Below are 18,303 nucleotides of genomic sequence, written 5' to 3' on the forward strand. Positions count from 1 at the left end.
CCTTCAACATCCAGAGAGGCAGTGCCAGACACAGATCCTCCTTGGTTGGTAGCTCTAACTTGATATACTGTGGCATCATCATCTGTTACATTCGTGATGACCAGCTGGTAATATCCTCCCTTGAATTCCTGTATCTTGATCTTTTCCCCATCTGGCATGATTTCTTTGCCCTGTCTGTACCACTTGACAATCGGCTTAGGATGACCAGTGACTTTGCAGACAAATGTGGCATTAGCTTGAAATTTCACATTCAGATTCCTTAGTTCTTCCTTGAAATGTGGAGCTTTAATTGGTACATCAGATTTTGGAATGACTGGTTCAGATACCTCACTCCACTCACTTTCACCACCAAGATTTTCACATTTTACACGGAACTCATATTCAAGACCTTCAATAAGATCTTTCACAGAGTAGACTGTTTCACGAATTTCATCGGTTGTTACAGAAATCCACTTGTTTTGTTTTTTCTCACGCTTCTCAAGATAGTAAGTTCTAATCTTTGCACCACCATCACTTGCAGGTGGTTTCCATGAGACAACACAAGAATCCTTTGTGACAGCACTTGCTACTGGCTGGCCAGGTTGTCCTGGTTTATCTGTAAAGAATAACAAAGTTCAAAAACTGAAGTGAGCTTGCCTTACTAATTAATTACAGGGTATGCTGGTTTTGGCTGGGGTAGAGTTAACTTTTTTCACAATAGCTACTGTGGGGCTGTGTTTTGGATTTGTGCTGAACACAGGGTTGATAATACAGAGATGTTCTTGTTATTGCTGAGCAGAGGTTACACAGAGACAAGGCCATCTCTTCTTTTTCTCACTGCCATGTTGGTGAGGAAGTTGGGGGTGGCTGGGAAGGTGAGAGGAGACACAGCCAGGACAGGTGAGCCCAGCTGACTAAAGGGATATTCCAGACATATGACACCATGCTTAGTAATAAAAGGGGGGAAGGGTGGGACATTGAAAGTGATGGCATTTGTCTTCTCAAGCCACTGTTACGTGTGATGGGGGCCCTGCTCTCCTGGAGATGGCTGAACACATGGGAAGCAGGGAATGAATTCCTTATTTTGCATTGCTGGTGCACACAGCTATTCCTTTTCCCAATAAACTGTCTTTATCTCAACCCAAGAGTTTTTCAGCTTTTACCCTTCTAATTCTCCCCTGATCCAACAGGTGGGGCAGTGATCAAACAGCTGTGTGGGGCTGGGCTTAAATGAAAACACAGGGGCGTACAGGCATTGATATTTTAGGCTCTACTTACCAAATGGAGGCTTTATAAAAACTACTGATGAGACCTCCAGTGCTTCACTAATGCCGTACATATTCTGAGCAGAAACACGGAAATAATAGCCTGCATTTTCAGTTAGGTTAACAATTCTACAGGTTGTGCCTGAAATACTTGAAGACACAAGTTGCCATTCTGTTCCTTCCTTGGCTTCACGTTTCTCTATGATGTAATTGGTTATCATAACGCCTCCATCATCCTCTGGTGGTTTCCAGCTTATCACGACAGAATTCTTCAGTATAGACTCTATAACAATTGGTCCTACTGGTTTATCTGGTTTATCTGTACAAGAAAAAGCACAAAATTTTTATTTGTTTTTCCAGTCAATGTTTGAAAAAAATATTCCACAAGATACTGAAAAGAAAATTAATTACCTTGTATTTCCACATTAAGTACAGTGTCAACTGTTCCAAATGTGTTACTGAGTTGTACTTTGTACTTCCCAGCGTGAGTCTTGTGCTGGACATTCTTAATAGCAAGATGAGTATACTGTTCTGTGTTCTCAATAGTAATTGTTTCTGATCCTCTCAAAGGCTTGTTGCCATGGAACCAAGTTATTGCTGGTACTGGCCGGCCAATATACACAACATGAAGGCGGAGGGTGCCACCTGCACCTGCATAGTATTTCTCTTTCAATGGGAAGCCAGGGTGGAACTGAGGAGGAGCCTGCAACAATAGCTTGCCACTAGTTTCAATTTCTCCAACATCATTGGTAGCCATACAAGTGTAGAGACCTTCATCCTCCTGTTCATCTGTCATTACTGTCAGTGTATGATTACGTCCATCAGACGACATTTTGTATTTTCTGCTTTGTACCAGCTCTTTGCCAAAGCGGTACCATTTAATATCAGGCAAAGGTCTCCCAACAATCTGGCATGTCAGCTGAGCTGCTTCACCCAGTTTAGTTGTAACATCCTGCATTTCTTTTTTAATGGCAGGTGCTTCTCCAGCTGTGACAAAGAACATAAGAAGAAAATAATGATGATTACTATGACATTTTCCTCTATTACTATATTACTGTAAATTAGTTTTCATTTATACTTGATCCTCTTGAGAGACTGTCCTTTGGGATAGTCATGTTAGCAAATATCACATAAAACAAATAGGCAGCATCTTAAATGCAGCACCATGGTTTATGATGTAGCGGTATTACAACAATATTACAACAGTAAATGTGACAATGTATTTTTGCTTACATGTTAATTTAGTTTTCACAGCCATAGCAGTCCTTCGAGGTCTGCTGAGGCCAGTCTGATTTTCTGCAAAAACACGGAACTCATATTCTGTAGCCTCTAGTAAACCTCCTACTGTAAACTGCCTGTCCTTGATGCGTTCCTTATTGCATTTTTTCCAGGTGCTTTCTCCAGACTGGCGATATTCAACCCAATAGCCAAGGATTTCTTTGCCACCATCACTTTCAGGTCGTTCCCATTCTAATGTAATGCTGTCCTTAAAGATAGAAGTGATCTCAATTTCTCCAGGTTGGCTTGGTTTGTCTGAAAATTAAAATAAAACAGAAAATCAGTTTTTCTCTAAATGTCATCAGCTGCTCTTCAAAAGATCTGTTAATGCGAACATCAACTTACCAAATGGATCCTTGCATACAACTGGTTCAGAAGCAGGACTTGCTTCACTTTCACCAATGTCATTTTGAGCAATGACACGGAATTGATATTCAGCATCTGGCACAAGTCCTGTGACTGTGTACATCGTAGTGGTAATCTGTGTCTTATTATGCCGGACCCATTTTTCTGTAGATGTCTCTTTACGTTCAATATAGTAGCCAGTTACACGAGAACCACCATCATCTTTAGGTCTGGACCAGGACAAGTTGACAGAACTCTTTGTAACATCAAGGACTTCAGGTGGGTTGTTTGGAGGCTCTGGCGGATCTGTTAATAATGGTAATAATAAATAAATAACAGTGACAGAATTAATATTTCTGCATATATTGTTGCACTTTTAGATCATAATGTAGTAATTAATTTCTCTTTTTTTTTGAGCTGAAAAGAAAACTTACTTAGAGGTGTCTTTGGTACTGCTGGTTCTTCAGATTTGAGAGATTTGCTAATACCGAAATGGTTTTCAGCAGAAACACGGAAGTGATATTCCACATTTTCTTTGAGTCCTTTCACCACTAGTGATGTCCCTTTCACTCTAGAGTCAACAGTGTACCAGGCAGTCTTTGGTACTTCTCTTCTCTCAACAATATAACCCAGGATATCTGCACCACCATCATCTGTAGGAGGTCTCCAGCTCACTCTGACAGAACGAGCTTGTATATCATCATACTCAAGTGGTCCTTCTGGTGGATTCGGAATGCCAATCACTCTGACTTTAATGTACACGGCTTTCTTGCCACACTTGTTTTCCAGTACCAAATCATAGGTGCCCGAATCTTCTCTTTCTGCATCTTTGATCACAAGTTCTGTGTGAGTCTCAGAAGTCGCAATCATGGCCCTCTTGCTGATGTCCTGTCCTTCTTTTGTCCATTTGCATACTGGGATGGGCTTACCCTTAATGGGTATTGTAAGCCTGATTACTCCTCCTTGTCTCACCATGAGACCTTCTTGGTATTTTTCATCAAGTTCATAGTCAGGATATTCTGCAAACAAAAATAACATGTCATGCTATGTCCTTCTACAGATGATATCACACCTGCTTTAGGCTAAAATTTTTTTTAGGACAGCTTTCAACAAGAGCTAAGGCTTGAAATGTCTTACCAAGCATTTCTGTAATTTTGACTGTTCCTGGCACTTCAGCAGGTTCTCCTGGCCCGCCAGCATTACAGGCTAACACTCGGAATCTGTACTCTGCACCTTGAGGAAGATGTGTCAAGGTGTATTCCCGAATCTTGGTTGGTGTAGTATTGCATTTGGTCCATTCAAATTGATCAACCTTCTGCATCTCAATTAAGTAGCCAGTAACTTTAGAACCACCTTCATCTTCTGGTGGACTCCAAGCCAGGGAGACAGATGTTCTTGTAGTATCAGTGACTCTTGGATTCTGAGGTTTACCTGGAGGAGCTGGAAGGGAAGATCAGATAGGCATGTGGGATTTGTTTCTATGAATATTCAAGAAATGAAATAAATGCTAACTTTCAACTTACAATCTATAATAAGTCTATAGTGAATTTAAAAAGGAAAACTTCGAATGAAAGATTGTCACTAATATTTTCTTTGTTTTCTCCAGTCGGAATCTCATTTGTTAGTACACCCAGAAAATTTTCGAAATTAGAATTAGTTCTACCATAATGCCATTCCCTTCTACCATCATGTGTTTAATATTTGTAGGAAATTACTTACCAATTGGATCTCTGGCAACAGCAGACTTGGAAGGACGGCTGGGTTTCCCAGTGCCTCTGGCATTGATTGCTGTGACCCGGTGCTCATATTCTAATCCTTCAACCAACCCAGTGGAACGGTAACGAGTCATGGTGACTGGAACTTTATTTGCACGGATCCATCTATCTGCTCTAACTTCTTTGCGTTCCACAATATAACCAGTAATCTGTGAGTCACCGTCATCTTCTGGAGGATACCAAGTCAATGTCATGCCATCTCGAGAGATATCAAACACTTCTGGAGTGCCAGGAGGACCAGGAATACCTGTAAAAACATGACATGGAATTAGTGAAGAAAGTGTCAGACGACTTTATACAATAGTATGATGTGGCATATTGTGAATAACACCATCAATGTCTTATCAAACTCTTTTATTAGCAGGTACCAAAGTAATTTAGAAATCAGGTAAAACTTCTTGTTTTGTAATGGGGTAGAGAACTTTTTCAAGACTGATGGTAGACCTGAGCAGAAAATCCAAGTTTACCATCCATTTCTGTGTAGTACATCTATAACACCTGTATAGATTTATGGATGGATTTTTCCCTCTGGAAAATAATACGATTACTGTGCATTATAATGTACAATTTTATCTGGCAAAAGGAAGTAGCAACATCTAGAAAATTCTAGTATATGTGTGGATATATAAGCCAATTTAAATATATATTTTTAATTTTAAAGATAGAGATTGAACAAAAATTAAGACTTACGGATTCTGCTCTTGCATTCTATAATTTCAGACTGCAGGTAAGATCCAATTCCAAAGCGGTTTGTAGCAGCTACACGGAACACATATTCTGCACCTTCAACAAGTCTGGTGAACTTAAATGTTGTCCTGGTTACTGACTCTGAAACTGGTAGCCATCCGGGACGGTGAGCATCACGCTGTTCTACCACATACCCACTAAGGGCAGCTCCACCATCCAGCTCAGGAGGCTCCCATGAGATGGTCACATAATTTGCATCAATCTCATCAATTCTGATAGGTCCAACAGGAGGTCCAGGCTTGTCTAGGAAAAAAAAAAAGAAAAGAACCTTACAAAAGAGGTGCAAAAAAAGAATCATATTTCTCATGTAAAAGTTTAAATGGAAGAAGGTTATGGGCAATTATTTTGATGAATTCTTACCAAGGATTATAACCTTTACTGCATCAGTAACTGTTCCAGTTGTGTTCTTCAGTTCAAGTGTATACTCCCCTGTGTCATGTATGGTGGTCTCACGCACAGTTAATTTGGCCACTTTGGCAGAAGTCTCCATTTTGATGCGTTCTGACTCTTTTAGTTTAGAACCAGCAAAGAACCAAGATGCAGTTGGAGGTGGTCGTCCTTCAATTGGAATGGCTAATTCAATGGGCTTGCCAGCAGGTACATGGATTGTCTTCTGAGGTATTCCAGTGAAGTCAATTGTTGGCAGAACTAAGGAAAGCAAATCATTGATATTTTAAATACCTGTTTTGTACCTATCACATTCTTTTGGTGTAAGCTTGACCCTATTGTTTTGAACAGTAGATACCTACCTTTTCGGTCTTGAACTGTCACTGCTGTGACAATCTCACGTGGTTCTGACACGCCCTTCTGATTCTGTGCTCTGACCCTGAACAAGTACTGTTCACCTTCATTGAGAGAGATAATGGTATGCTCGAAGACAGTAGGCTTCAATGTCACTGCCTTCAACCATCTTTCTGTTCCAGCTTTGCTGGCCTCGATGACATAGCCAGTCAATCTGCTGCCACCATCATGCAGTGGCTTCTCCCAAGCAAGTGTAACAGTTGATTTAGTGGTGTCAATCACTTCAAGTTTTTGCGGTACCATGGGGACATCAGATACCAGTACTGCATCAGATGTTTCACAGCCTTCACCAATGCCGTAAATATTTTCTGGTAATACTCTGAAATAATACAAAGATCCTTCCAGAAGTCCAGTAACTCTGTAAAATGTCTTGCTGCATTTGGTAGTGACTGTCTTGTAAGCTCTCATGGAAGCCTCACGTTTCTCAATTATGTAATTGTTGACTGGGGCTCCACCATCAATGACTGGAATGTCCCAAGTAAGTGTCACAGAATCTTTTGATACTTCCTTGACTCTCACTGCAGGTGGTGGACCAGGTGTGTCTAAAACAAACAAACAAACAAGATTTTTTTTTCCTTTTTTGGATCCTTTCATTTTACAGTCAACGATTACTTCTGCATAAAACAAAAATGCTGGGATTTGATTTATAAACTACCATAGCTCCAGAAATTATGTATTTGGAAATGAATGACATTTATTTCTGAGCAATGAGCATGTAGAGTACTGTAATGCTCATATACAATTGTAGCAGTACTTACCATACACTTTCACAGAAATAGTTGCAGATTTTTTTCCTGATTGATTTTCAGCCTCAATGATGTATTTTCCAGCATCATACCGATTAACTTTATCCACAATAAGCAGAGTGTAGCTGTCTGTAGTATCAATAATGCCTCGACTCACAAGGTCAACACCCTGCTTGCTCCATGTGATTACAGGAGCAGGTCTGCCAGATACAGAGACCATTAGGCGCAGGGAACCACCAGCTCTGACTGTAACTGTCTTCTTCAGATCATCAGCAAGCTCAAGTTCAGGTGTTTCTGATGAAGGGTATAAGACATATGAAATTAGTTAATCTTATAAAAGTCCTAAAGGAAAATATAGTTTCCTTAAAATATATATTAGGTTTTCAAATTACCTATTCTTTCCACAGGTTCTATTACTGCTGATGATTCGCTAAATTCACTCATACCATTCACATTTGTTGCAGCAACTCGGAATTGGTATTTCTGGTTTGTTTTAAGACCAGTCACGGTGAACTCAGCATTCCTCAGAGTGGCGGCTGTATGTGCTCGATACCACTGTTCACTACCTTCTTCTTTCATTTCAAGAACGTAGCCTAAGAGGTCAGCACCACCATCATATGTGGGCTTTGACCATGCTAAACTGATGCTATGCATTGTAGTATCCACAACTCTTGGAACTGAAGGTGATGCAGGAGTGTCTTTGAAAAAAAGAAAAGTATTTTATATTGGTACAGAAAATATTTTACAGTCAAAACCAATTTCCAGACAGTTAATTCCAGGAAATGCATTTAATATGAACTATAACTGTTTTTAAGGTATTCCAATACTATCTAGTTCAGTGAATTTATGTGTGGTTATAGGTTTCTTAGGTAAAGTGTCAATGTGAGTTAATGCTCCACTATCATAAATAAATATTAAAACATATTTTAAATATAGAAACTTACATGATGGTTCTTTACATAACATGTATTGTGAAGCTTCACTGGGTTCACTGTTTCCAGCAGCATTCACTGCGGTGACACGGAATTGGTACTGGCCCCCTTCCATGAGACCAGTGACTTTCAGTCTGGTGTCATAAATGGTATAATCTCTATTCACACGTGTCCAGCGCAGACTCTTCCTTTCACGTTTGTCCACAAGATAGTCCTTAATCTCACTGCCACCATCCGATTCTGGTTTCGACCACTGAATAATGATATGCTCCTTGCCAACACTCACTTCTTCAGGAGCACCAGGCTGTGTTGGAATAGCTATTTTTTAAAAAAGGTAAGAAAAAAAAGGAGATTGTTCAGCACATTGTTTATCCATGAGAATTATTCCACAAATTCTGATGCAGAAGGGAAGGTAGTAACACTCACTGAAAGCATTCCTGGCAATCACAGTTTCTGATTCAAGTGGAACACCTGGTCCATATTTGTTGACAGCTCTCACACGGAAAATGTATTCATTGTTTTTAATAAGTTTTGTTACCACAGCTGATAAAGTCTGGCATTCAGCCTCAACAATAACCCAGTGAAGTCTGCTGGTTTCACGCCTTTCTATGATGTAGTGAGTAATTTCTGCACCTCCATCTTCCTCAGGAATGTTCCATGCCAGAGTACATTTCTCTTCTGTTACTCTGCTAACTGTGATTTTGCCTGCACATGGACCTGGTGAATCTATGTAGGAATCAAAATAAATACTGTCATTAGTGGCTAAGGAAAAGCTGCTCAGTTAAAAGAATGCTGATTTTTTCCAGTATACTAAGTGTCAATACTAATCACAGGATACATACCAAGCACTTTGACAAGAACGGAAATTTGTTTCATCCCACTGGCATTTTTAACTGTTAGGGTATATTTTCCACTATCACTTCTGTCACAGAACTTGATAATTGCAATAGCTCGTTTGCTGGTATATTGCAGAGATATCTTTTCACATAGCTCCAGCTCCCTGTCACCTTTGGACCAGAAGACTTTTGGTTCTGGTTTTCCACCAACGGCTGCATCAAGAACAAGATCTGATCCAGCCCTAATGCTCAAAACTTCTCCCTGCAGTCTGGCATCAAGTTCAGCCTTTGGTGGTGCTGGAAAAAGAGATTTGGAAAAAAATTACATGACAGTACTAAAACCAGAATGTTATGTTTTTAATTGTTCCAAGTAAATATTCCTTACTGTATTCATCTTTGCAAATGACAGCACCAGTTGATTCAGATCCTTTGCTAATCACACCAGCAGCATTCTTTGCTAGCACACGGAATTCATAGGCTTCATCTTCACTAAGAGCTGTCACAGTAAAAAAGTTTTCTGAGACAATGGTATAATTGCATTTCAGCCAACGTCCATCACCAGATTCGTTATATGGTTTGCGCTCAACAATATATCCGATTATTTTGCTTCCACCATCATAAAGTGGAGGTGACCAGCTCAGCGACACTGTAGATCTGGTGACATCTGTTACTTCTGGTCTTCCTGGTGGATCTGGAGGAATAAAGCAGAAAAAATGAGAAATGCAATCCTATTTTAGCTTAAGTAACAACATAACTCTAAAAGTAATACTTACCAACTGGATTTTGAGCCACTACAGGTCTGGAAGCTTCACTAGCTTTGCTAACACCTGCAGCATTTAGAGCATAGGTTCTGAATTGATATTCTAGGCCTTCCACCAACCCTGTGACTTTATAGTTGCAGTCACAGCATGGTACTTTGTTCTCCTTCACCCAAAGGATAGTGTTGCGCTCCTTCTTTTCCACCCAGTATCCAATGACTTTGCTGCCACCATCATGATAGGGTTCCTCCCAGCGAATGGCCATGGCACTTGCAGACACAGAATAGACTTCTGGCCTTGAGGGTGGGCTTGGTGGGACTAAATATGAAAAAGGTGGGGAGGAAAATGTTAGTAATTATAAATACCTCAGTCAGAAGAAAAGAACAAATTTTGAGAAGTGTTTCACTTACCAAATGGATGCTCAGCAACTACTGTTTTTGATTCAACTGGCTTGCTGACACCAAATCTATTTTCTGAGCTCACTCGGAAACTGTACTCTTGGTATTTTGTGAGATGACTGACTTTGATCTGTGTGCGTTTCACACTGGAATTCACCAGCTGCCATGCTGTTGTGCCAGATTCACGTTTCTCTACAATGTAGTTTGTAATGTCACTGCCGCCATCATCTTCAGGTTCTTTCCAGGTCAACACACAGGACTCAGCAGATACAGACGATATTTCAATTGGGCCAGTGACAGGACCTGGCCTTCCTATGACTACCACTGTGACAGTAAACGTTTTCACACCAGCAGTGTTCTCAAGTGTAAGGTAGTATTTACCAGAGTCACCTCTCATACTGTCTTTTACAGTCAGTGTGGTTCGGTCTTTTGTTGTCTTGATGGTCACTCTTTCAGTTTCCTTCAGCCTCATCTCCTCAAGTTTCCATGTCACTTTAGGAGCTGGGCGCCCACTGATTGGTATATCAATAGTAAAGGTGCTTCCAGACTTGCATGTTATAAGCTGTCTGCTTATGTCGCTGAGATCTGCTGTTGGTTCAATCTGTGGCTCCTTAACAATAACAGAAGAGAATGCTTCTCTTGGCTCACTGTAGCCAGCATCATTCTTCGCCTTGACACGGAACTCATATTCTGTGTTCTCCACTAGGCCTTCAACAGTGAAAGTAAGTTGCTTGGTTTGTCCAGCTCCAGTCCAGGAGTCAGATCCTTTTTGTCTCATTTCAAGAAGGTATCCAGTAATACGGCTACCACCATCATGATCAGGTTTAAGCCAAGCTAAAACTACAGAAGATTTGGTTGTATCAACAATATCTAGTCTCTTAGGTGGAGCAGGTTCTTCTGTGGCCACAACTGGTTCTGTTAATTCACAGGGTTCACCTACACCATATTCATTTTCTGCTGATACTCGGTAGTAATATGGCATACCTTCTGCTAGATCTGTGACCTTAAAGATTTGTCGAGTGCATTTTGAACTCACTACTTGCCAGCTACGACGACTTGCTTCACGTTTTTCCACAACATAGTGGTGGATACGAGAACCTCCATCCAGAACAGGAGCATCCCACATTAAAGTAATAGATGTTCGAGTCACATCTTTAAAGGTAATAGGACCTGGTGGACCAGGTGTGTCCAAAACCTTGACAGTAAACGTAATAGACTTGCTTCCACTGTTGTTTTCCACAGTAAAGACATACTTGCCAGCATCATTTCTATTGCATTCCTCTACAGTCAATGTGCTGAATGAATCAGTTGTTTGAATGTCAGCACGCAAACTAAGATTAGCATCTGCTTTGGACCACACTGCAGTAGGAACTGGCCTTCCAGAGAAGGCAATAAACAGACGAATGCTTGCACCTGCTCTTACAATATGAGTCTGCTTGAAGTTTGCATCAATGTCAATTTCAGGTGCAGAAAGCCTGTCCACTGTTTGGACTGAAGCAGGAACTTCGCAACTTTCTCCTCTGCCAGCACCATTGACAGCACTAACTCTGAATTTATAGTGCTCTCCTGCCTCCAAATCAACAACGGTATATTTAGTAGCAATAACAGTCTCTGCATTGACTTTCTGCCACGCTTCAAGGTCAGCTTTGCACATCTCAATGATGTACCCAATTATTTCCATGCCTCCATCAAAAACTGGCTTTGTCCACTCTAAGCTTACACTAGTCTTTGATGTGTCTGTCACCTTGACAACATTAGGAGCACTTGGTGGGCTGACTGGTTCTCTGCATTTAATCAGCTTTGAAACGTCGCTTGGAGGTCCAACCCCTGCAGCATTTTCAGCCATGACATGGAACTCATACTCATTGCCTTCAATAAGGCCAGTTACTCTGTATCTGTTCTCAGTAATGGGCCTCTTACTGGATACTTTAACCCAGCGCATGCTCTTCTTTTCTCTCCTTTCAAGAATGTACTCATTTATCTCGCTTCCACCATCTGACTCTGGTCTTGCCCATGTGAGTGTGATACTGTCTCCTGTTACATTGGTAGGCTCTGGAGTTCCTGGTGCATCAGGGAGAGCTAAAAACAAAGAAAAATGTCATTAGAAGGACAAGATGGTAACTCCATGGGTATTTGTGCAGAAGGAGGTGGAAACTTACTGTAAGGTATTTGTGCAATAACTGGATCAGACTCCAATGGTCTGCCAACTCCAAATTTGTTCACTGCAGAGACACGGAACTGATACTCATTGCCCTTAATTAATTTAAGTGCTGTATAGCTGCAAGCTTCACATTTATCTTCAACTAATGCCCAAGCAATCCTGCTGGTTTCACGTTTTTCAATTATGTAGTGAGAAATAGAAGCACAGCCATCATTAGCTGGAGGCTCCCACCATAATGTGACTTTTTCTCCACTGATGTTTGTGAATCGTATTGGTCCACCAACTTTTCCTGGTGTGTCTGCAATATCAAAGGTTCAGAGTTATAATTTGCTGACACTTAGAATAAAATACTATTTTTTAAAAAGCATGCTGAAAGTGCTTGGTGCAGTACCTTGTACTCTGATGGTAATATCTTCTCGTTTAGTGCCTGATGCATTTTTGGCTTCTACTGTGTACACTCCACGATGTTCCCGGACAGCATCTCTAACGAAGATTGTACTATGTCCAATAGCTGTAGTTATTTCTACATTCATCATCTTATCAATCTCTTTACCATCCTTAAACCATGTCACTTTAGGTACTGGACGGCCTCTGATTAGAGCTTTAAGTCTAATGCTCTCTCCAGCTTTAACAGTAAGGCCTTCAAAGTGTTCAGCACCAAATTCAATTGTTGGAGCAACTAAAAAAGGAAAGTATAAATCAATTTCCACATAGCTAAATATTTTTCTGGTACTCTTGTAAATGTACAAATTATAAAAGTCTGTGAAATATAAAATTATTTCACTAACAAAATGGCATTGTCTAAATAGCAGTTATTATATGAATGATAAACTTATTTTTCCTGTAAGTATCCGTAAGTGCATCATATATATATATTTGCACATATATAAAGGTGAAAGATACAGTTAATATGTGGTGTTAATAGTATGCCAAACAACCTGAGGCACATATTAATTTTGAAATTATTCTGTGCATCGGAATATTACAGTCCATGCCTTCTTTCCAATTTTGCTGTTGCTGCTTATCCAAGAGCAATGTAGAGTGCTGTGCTTTTCAGCAATTGATTATGTATGTCTGCCAGATTTGGATCTTTAATTTAGACCTTCCCACCTTGGAATATGAACACAAATGTTCTGAATTGACTGGGAGGACCTCAGTCACAAGTTCTTTGCCCCTTGACTTCCCACTTCCCATCAGTACAGCCAGAAGCTATCTGGCTTCAATACCCAAGCGTATTAAAAATAATTCTTACCATTTTCATCTCTGGTCATGATATAGCCTGAAGACTGTGAAGGTGGGCTGATGGTACCAACAGCATTTCTTGCGAGCACTCTGAATTCATATCGGTCACCTGGACTGAGCCCTGTGACTGTGTATTGGCACTCACTGACATCAGTAAAGTTACACCTGAGCCAACGGTCTGCGCTTCCTTGCCGCTTCTCAATGCTGTAAGCCACAATCTTACTGCCTCCGTCACGCAGAGGAGGGTTCCATTTCAGGGTGATGGTTTCCCTAGTGACATCAATGTAATCAGGAGTACCAGGTGGGTCTGAAAGGAAAATAATGAAGATTTATTTTTATTACTGCTCACAATAATCTACAAGAACAGAATTTTCTTAGATGAGTGATTAGTTATTCACTTACCCACTGGAGAAACTGCCAAAGTAAATTTGCTTGGCTCACTAGCTCGGCTTAGACCTGCAGCGTTTTCAGCATATACTTGGAATTGGTAATCCAGGCCCTCAAGCAGTCCAGTAATCCTGTATTCTCTGTTAGATATTAATGCAACATTAACCTTCTGCCACAAAATACTGTTTCTCTCCTTCTTTTCAACATGGTATCCCATAATCTCCGAACCGCCATCATAAACGGGAGCATCCCAAGAAATGCTCATTCCATCAGCAGTTACGTTGTATACAACAGGCTTGCCTGGGGCACCTGGTGGTTTAAACTGGTGCTTTGCCACAACATCTGCTGAGACAAGAGGTGGGCTCACTCCGTATCTGTTTTCTGCACGAACTCTAAACTGATATTCAGTATCTTTAACAAGGTTTGGTACTTTGAAGGTTGTTCTTGCAGCACTTGAACACACCAGCTTCCAGTTCATTTGTGATGTTTCTCTCTTCTCAATACTGTAGCCAGTAATTTCTCCTCCCCCGTCATCATCAGGAGCCTCCCACGACAAAACTACACTATCTGCTTTGATTTCATCTATTCTTAAAGGTGCTTTTGGCTTAGATGGAGGACCAAGAGTGATTACAGTGATTGTGAATGACTTTCTGCAGACGACATTATCAAGAATTAAAGTATATTTGCCACCATGCTCCTTTTTCACATTCTTGATACTTAAGCTTATCTTGTTTTCAGTTTTCTTGAAACGAAGATGTTCTGTTTCTTTAAGAGGGAGGTTGTCCTTGAGCCAGCTCATTGATGGATTAGGTTTACCTTTATAGGGCAGTTCAGCGTGCAGATTATGTCCAATTCTTACTGCAATCTGACCTCCAGGAATATCAGAAAGGTCAGCCTCAGGTGTTATTATAAGTTCTTTCACAGTAATGGGTCCAACAGTAACAGAGTCACTCATGCCTTTTTCGTTTTTAGCAAAGACTCTGAATTCCATGACAGAAAGCTCTTTAAGTTTGTCAGCTACAAATTCACAGCTCTTGCTTGTGCCTGCATATGTCCATTCTTTCTCTTCCTGAAGCTTCTTTTCAATAACATAGTCTGATATAATGCTACCACCATCATAGTCAGGTTTGCTCCACTGCAATTTAACAGAACTCTTTGTAGAGTCTTTCATGGCTAGGTCTTTTACAGGTCCAGGTACGTCGGCAGCTTTCACTGGTTCAGTTGTCTCACAAGGTTCACCTAGTCCAATTTCATTTTCAGCAAGAACACGGAAAAAGAATGCAGTCTTTTCTGACAGGTTAGTCAGTTTAAAGGTGGTATGAGAACACTTTGTTGTAACAGTTGACCAGGCCCTCTTTGTAGCATCTCTTCTTTCAACAACATAATTTGTTATTTCAGAGCCACCATTGATGAGAGGTGGCTCCCAGACCAGTGTAACTGTGCCACGAGAAACATGCTTGAGCTGCAGCTTCTGGCATGCAGAAGGTGTGTCAAGTACTTTTACATTCACAAATGATGATTTTGCTTCTCCAACTCCATTTTCTATTGTAAGAACATATTTTCCTGTATCATTTCGTGTAACTTGAGGAACAACAAGTAGTGTAGATGAATCTGTGTTTTGGACGATATATCTTTCATCAGTTCCAAGATTCTTGTCCCCCTTTCTCCATGTGACTGTTGGAGGAGGTCTTCCCTTGAATGGAATCATTATTTCCACATCTTCACCTGCTTTAGCGACAATAGATGTCCGAAGAGCAACATCCAGATCAATCTCTGGTGGCACTGTGGAAATAAATAAAAAATTATTAATGCATACTTGGAATGTAAGATAAGAAATTGTTTTTCTTTAAAAAAAGAGCACAGGATAAATCACAAAGAAATACAGTACCAAGAATATCTTTAGCTTGAACGGGTTCCATCATTTCAATAGGCTCTCCTTGTCCAGCACAATTCATAGCAGATACACGGAAATAGTAATTAACACTTGGCTGAAGGTGGGATACAACATATTCAGTTGTTCTCACTTCTCCCTTGGTACTGACTACAGTCCATTCTTGCTCTTCACCTTCCCTCTTCTCCACCACATAGTGGGTAATTGGACTTCCTCCATCATAAGCAGGTTTAATCCAGCCAAGGGTAACAGACGTCTTGGTTGTATCCACAACTTTCAGCTTTGTTGGTGTGCCTGGCTTATCTGTAAATGATAGTTTATGGGGGAAAAAAACACCAATCAGAATCCCATTAATTGTAAGAGGAAGAAAATCTGCCCTCAATTATGTTGGTACAATCCCACCCTAACTACTCATTTTCTGTTGATTTCTAATCTATTGGAGGAAACACACATGGAATCTTACCAACAGGATCTGCAGCTTTGTAGAAGTCAGAAGCCTCAGAGAAGGGACCTGGTCCAGCTGCATTGACGGCACAAACTCGGAAATGATATTCACTGTTTTCAGTCAGACCTGTTACTTTCTGTCTGGTGTCCCGAATGGTTTCTTTAGAGACCTTGAACCAACTCAGACTCTTCTTGTCACGTTTCTCCAGAAAATATCCTGATATTTCACTGCCTCCATCAACAGTGGGCCTACTCCAGACAACAGTCATAGAATTCTTGGTTATCTTCGTGACTTCTGGTGTACTAGGTGGTCCAGGTGTAACTGAATAAAAAATCATATGTCAGTAAATCAGAGCTACTTATGAACAGTACACAAGACAATCCAGTTGCATAAGTTATTTTATAGAACTTATTTCTTACCAAATGAATTTTTGGCTATAACAGGCTCAGATTCCAGTGGATCACCAATTCCAAACTTGTTCACACCACGGACACGGAACACATACTCATTTCCTTTGATGAGTTTTGTTGTAGTTATGATACATCCCTCCAGTTTTTCAGAAATTAAAGACCATACAACCCGACTTGTTTCCCGCTTTTCAACAACATAGTGTGTTATAGGTGCACCACCATCATCTGCTGGTGGGTCCCACATGATTGTAATCTTTTCAGCAGTGACTGTCTTAAACTGTATAGGTCCACCTGGGGGTCCTGGCTTGTCTGTGGAAGGCAGAAGAAAGGAGATGTTAAGTATTCACTACTGAATTATTGTTTAATAATAAAATACAGGTGAATCTCAAGACTTACCAAGTATCTGTAATCTAATATGGGCTGATGCTGAACCCATGGCATTCTTTAATTTTAATTCATAGGTGCCACTGTCGAGTCGATTTGCATCCTTGATGAGTATAGAAGCAAATTCTGTTGTGCTTTCAAAAGACACTAGTGCGCTGGTTAATACCTCATTGCCATTTTTGAACCATTCAATTGTGGGTATAGGCTTGCCTGAGATGCCTAGTTTTAGCTTAACTGAAGTTCCTGCTTTGTATTTCACCACTTCCGTATATTCTGGTGGTACATCGATTTCAGGTGCGCCTTAAGAAAAAATAAGAATAAGTTAAAAACATGTATATTGTAGCCCTGTATTTAATAAAATCCCCAAATAATACTACCTTATTTAATCTAATAGTTAAAGGTATTTGAAAAATACAGATCAAAGTAAGAGTGCATATATAACTTTAATCATAAACCTAGAATAAGTTAGAACTAATCCTGTGAAGAAGAGAAAGTTACATGTATAAATATAACCACTTGAACCATGGGCAGACTACTTTTGCTCAGAAGACTTTAAAAATAGAGATACAGCCAAAGATGCTCCTTACAGTCATGCCCAAATGCTCACAGTCAGTCATGCTTCTTGAATCAATCACTGTGAACTAGCCTTTCATATATTTAAAAGACCATGAATCTACAAAACAGCACAGCCATAGTCCTAGTACACCAAAATTATATCATTATATCATTGCAAAACACTTACCGTATGTATCAACACATGTGATAGGACCCACAACATCTGAGGGATTACTGATGGAACCGACAGCATTCTTTGCAAAGACCCGGAATTCATACTTGGAATTCTGTGTCAAGCCAGATACTGTGAACTGAGTCTCAATAACATTGGTGAAGCTAGCTTTTGTCCATCTGCCATCTGGAAGATCACGCTTTTCTACGATGTATCCAGTGATTTTGCTACCACCATCAAATGCTGGCTTCTGCCAGGAGAGAGTGATAGAGGTCTTGGAAATATCTGAGGCACGAATGTTTCTTGGTGGTTCTGCAGAAGGAAACAAGAATATTGCCAATAATCAACAGCTATTTTGAATATTGTCTTATTGTACAGAACAGATTATCACAGGGGAACAAAATGGCCAGGCTTCATTATTTCATAGAGAGTACATACCACAGGCATCAATTGCAAGGACTGGATCAGAAGGACGACTTGCTTTTCCAATGCCAGCTGCATTTTCTGCATAAACTCTAAATTCATAGATAAGGCCAGCGCTGATCGTGGTGACTTTGAAATGAGTGGTACGAATAAGGGTCTTGTTAGCCTTCTGCCATAATATGCTATTTCTGTCTTTCATTTCCAGGTGATATCCAGTGACAGCACTGCCACCATTAGTGACTGGTTCATGCCATCCAACAGTAATACTCTCTCGGGTAACATTAGTGACCCATGGTGTAGAAGGAGGGCCCGGTGTAGCTGATGATAGCAAAGGAATTGATTGTTAACAAAACTGTATTTTCAACATGAGAGC

The 18,303-nt window shown here is 40.3% G+C and overlaps 1 protein-coding gene across 1 annotated transcript in view; it reads right to left on the bottom strand.

Moving 5' to 3' along the window:
* The window catches only part of TTN (titin), a 238,349-nt gene that overhangs the window by 8,925 nt on the left and 211,121 nt on the right, over positions 1 to 18,303 (bottom strand). The window contains 29 exon segments of the mRNA XM_031058521.1: positions 2 to 595; positions 1,258 to 1,563; positions 1,656 to 2,231; positions 2,478 to 2,777; positions 2,868 to 3,173; positions 3,302 to 3,886; positions 4,005 to 4,307; positions 4,587 to 4,889; positions 5,333 to 5,632; positions 5,750 to 6,037; positions 6,139 to 6,732; positions 6,949 to 7,230; positions 7,329 to 7,634; positions 7,881 to 8,186; positions 8,295 to 8,594; positions 8,711 to 9,001; positions 9,090 to 9,395; positions 9,478 to 9,780; positions 9,873 to 11,939; positions 12,020 to 12,319; positions 12,413 to 12,700; positions 13,274 to 13,570; positions 13,666 to 15,432; positions 15,539 to 15,844; positions 16,005 to 16,307; positions 16,406 to 16,705; positions 16,793 to 17,080; positions 17,523 to 17,819; positions 17,946 to 18,248. Coding sequence (XP_030914381.1) covers positions 2 to 595; positions 1,258 to 1,563; positions 1,656 to 2,231; positions 2,478 to 2,777; positions 2,868 to 3,173; positions 3,302 to 3,886; positions 4,005 to 4,307; positions 4,587 to 4,889; positions 5,333 to 5,632; positions 5,750 to 6,037; positions 6,139 to 6,732; positions 6,949 to 7,230; positions 7,329 to 7,634; positions 7,881 to 8,186; positions 8,295 to 8,594; positions 8,711 to 9,001; positions 9,090 to 9,395; positions 9,478 to 9,780; positions 9,873 to 11,939; positions 12,020 to 12,319; positions 12,413 to 12,700; positions 13,274 to 13,570; positions 13,666 to 15,432; positions 15,539 to 15,844; positions 16,005 to 16,307; positions 16,406 to 16,705; positions 16,793 to 17,080; positions 17,523 to 17,819; positions 17,946 to 18,248 — 13,065 coding nt within the window.

Source organism: Geospiza fortis, unplaced genomic scaffold (assembly GCF_000277835.1).
Source record: "Geospiza fortis unplaced genomic scaffold, GeoFor_1.0 scaffold112, whole genome shotgun sequence".
Classification (NCBI taxonomy): domain Eukaryota; kingdom Metazoa; phylum Chordata; class Aves; order Passeriformes; family Thraupidae; genus Geospiza; species Geospiza fortis.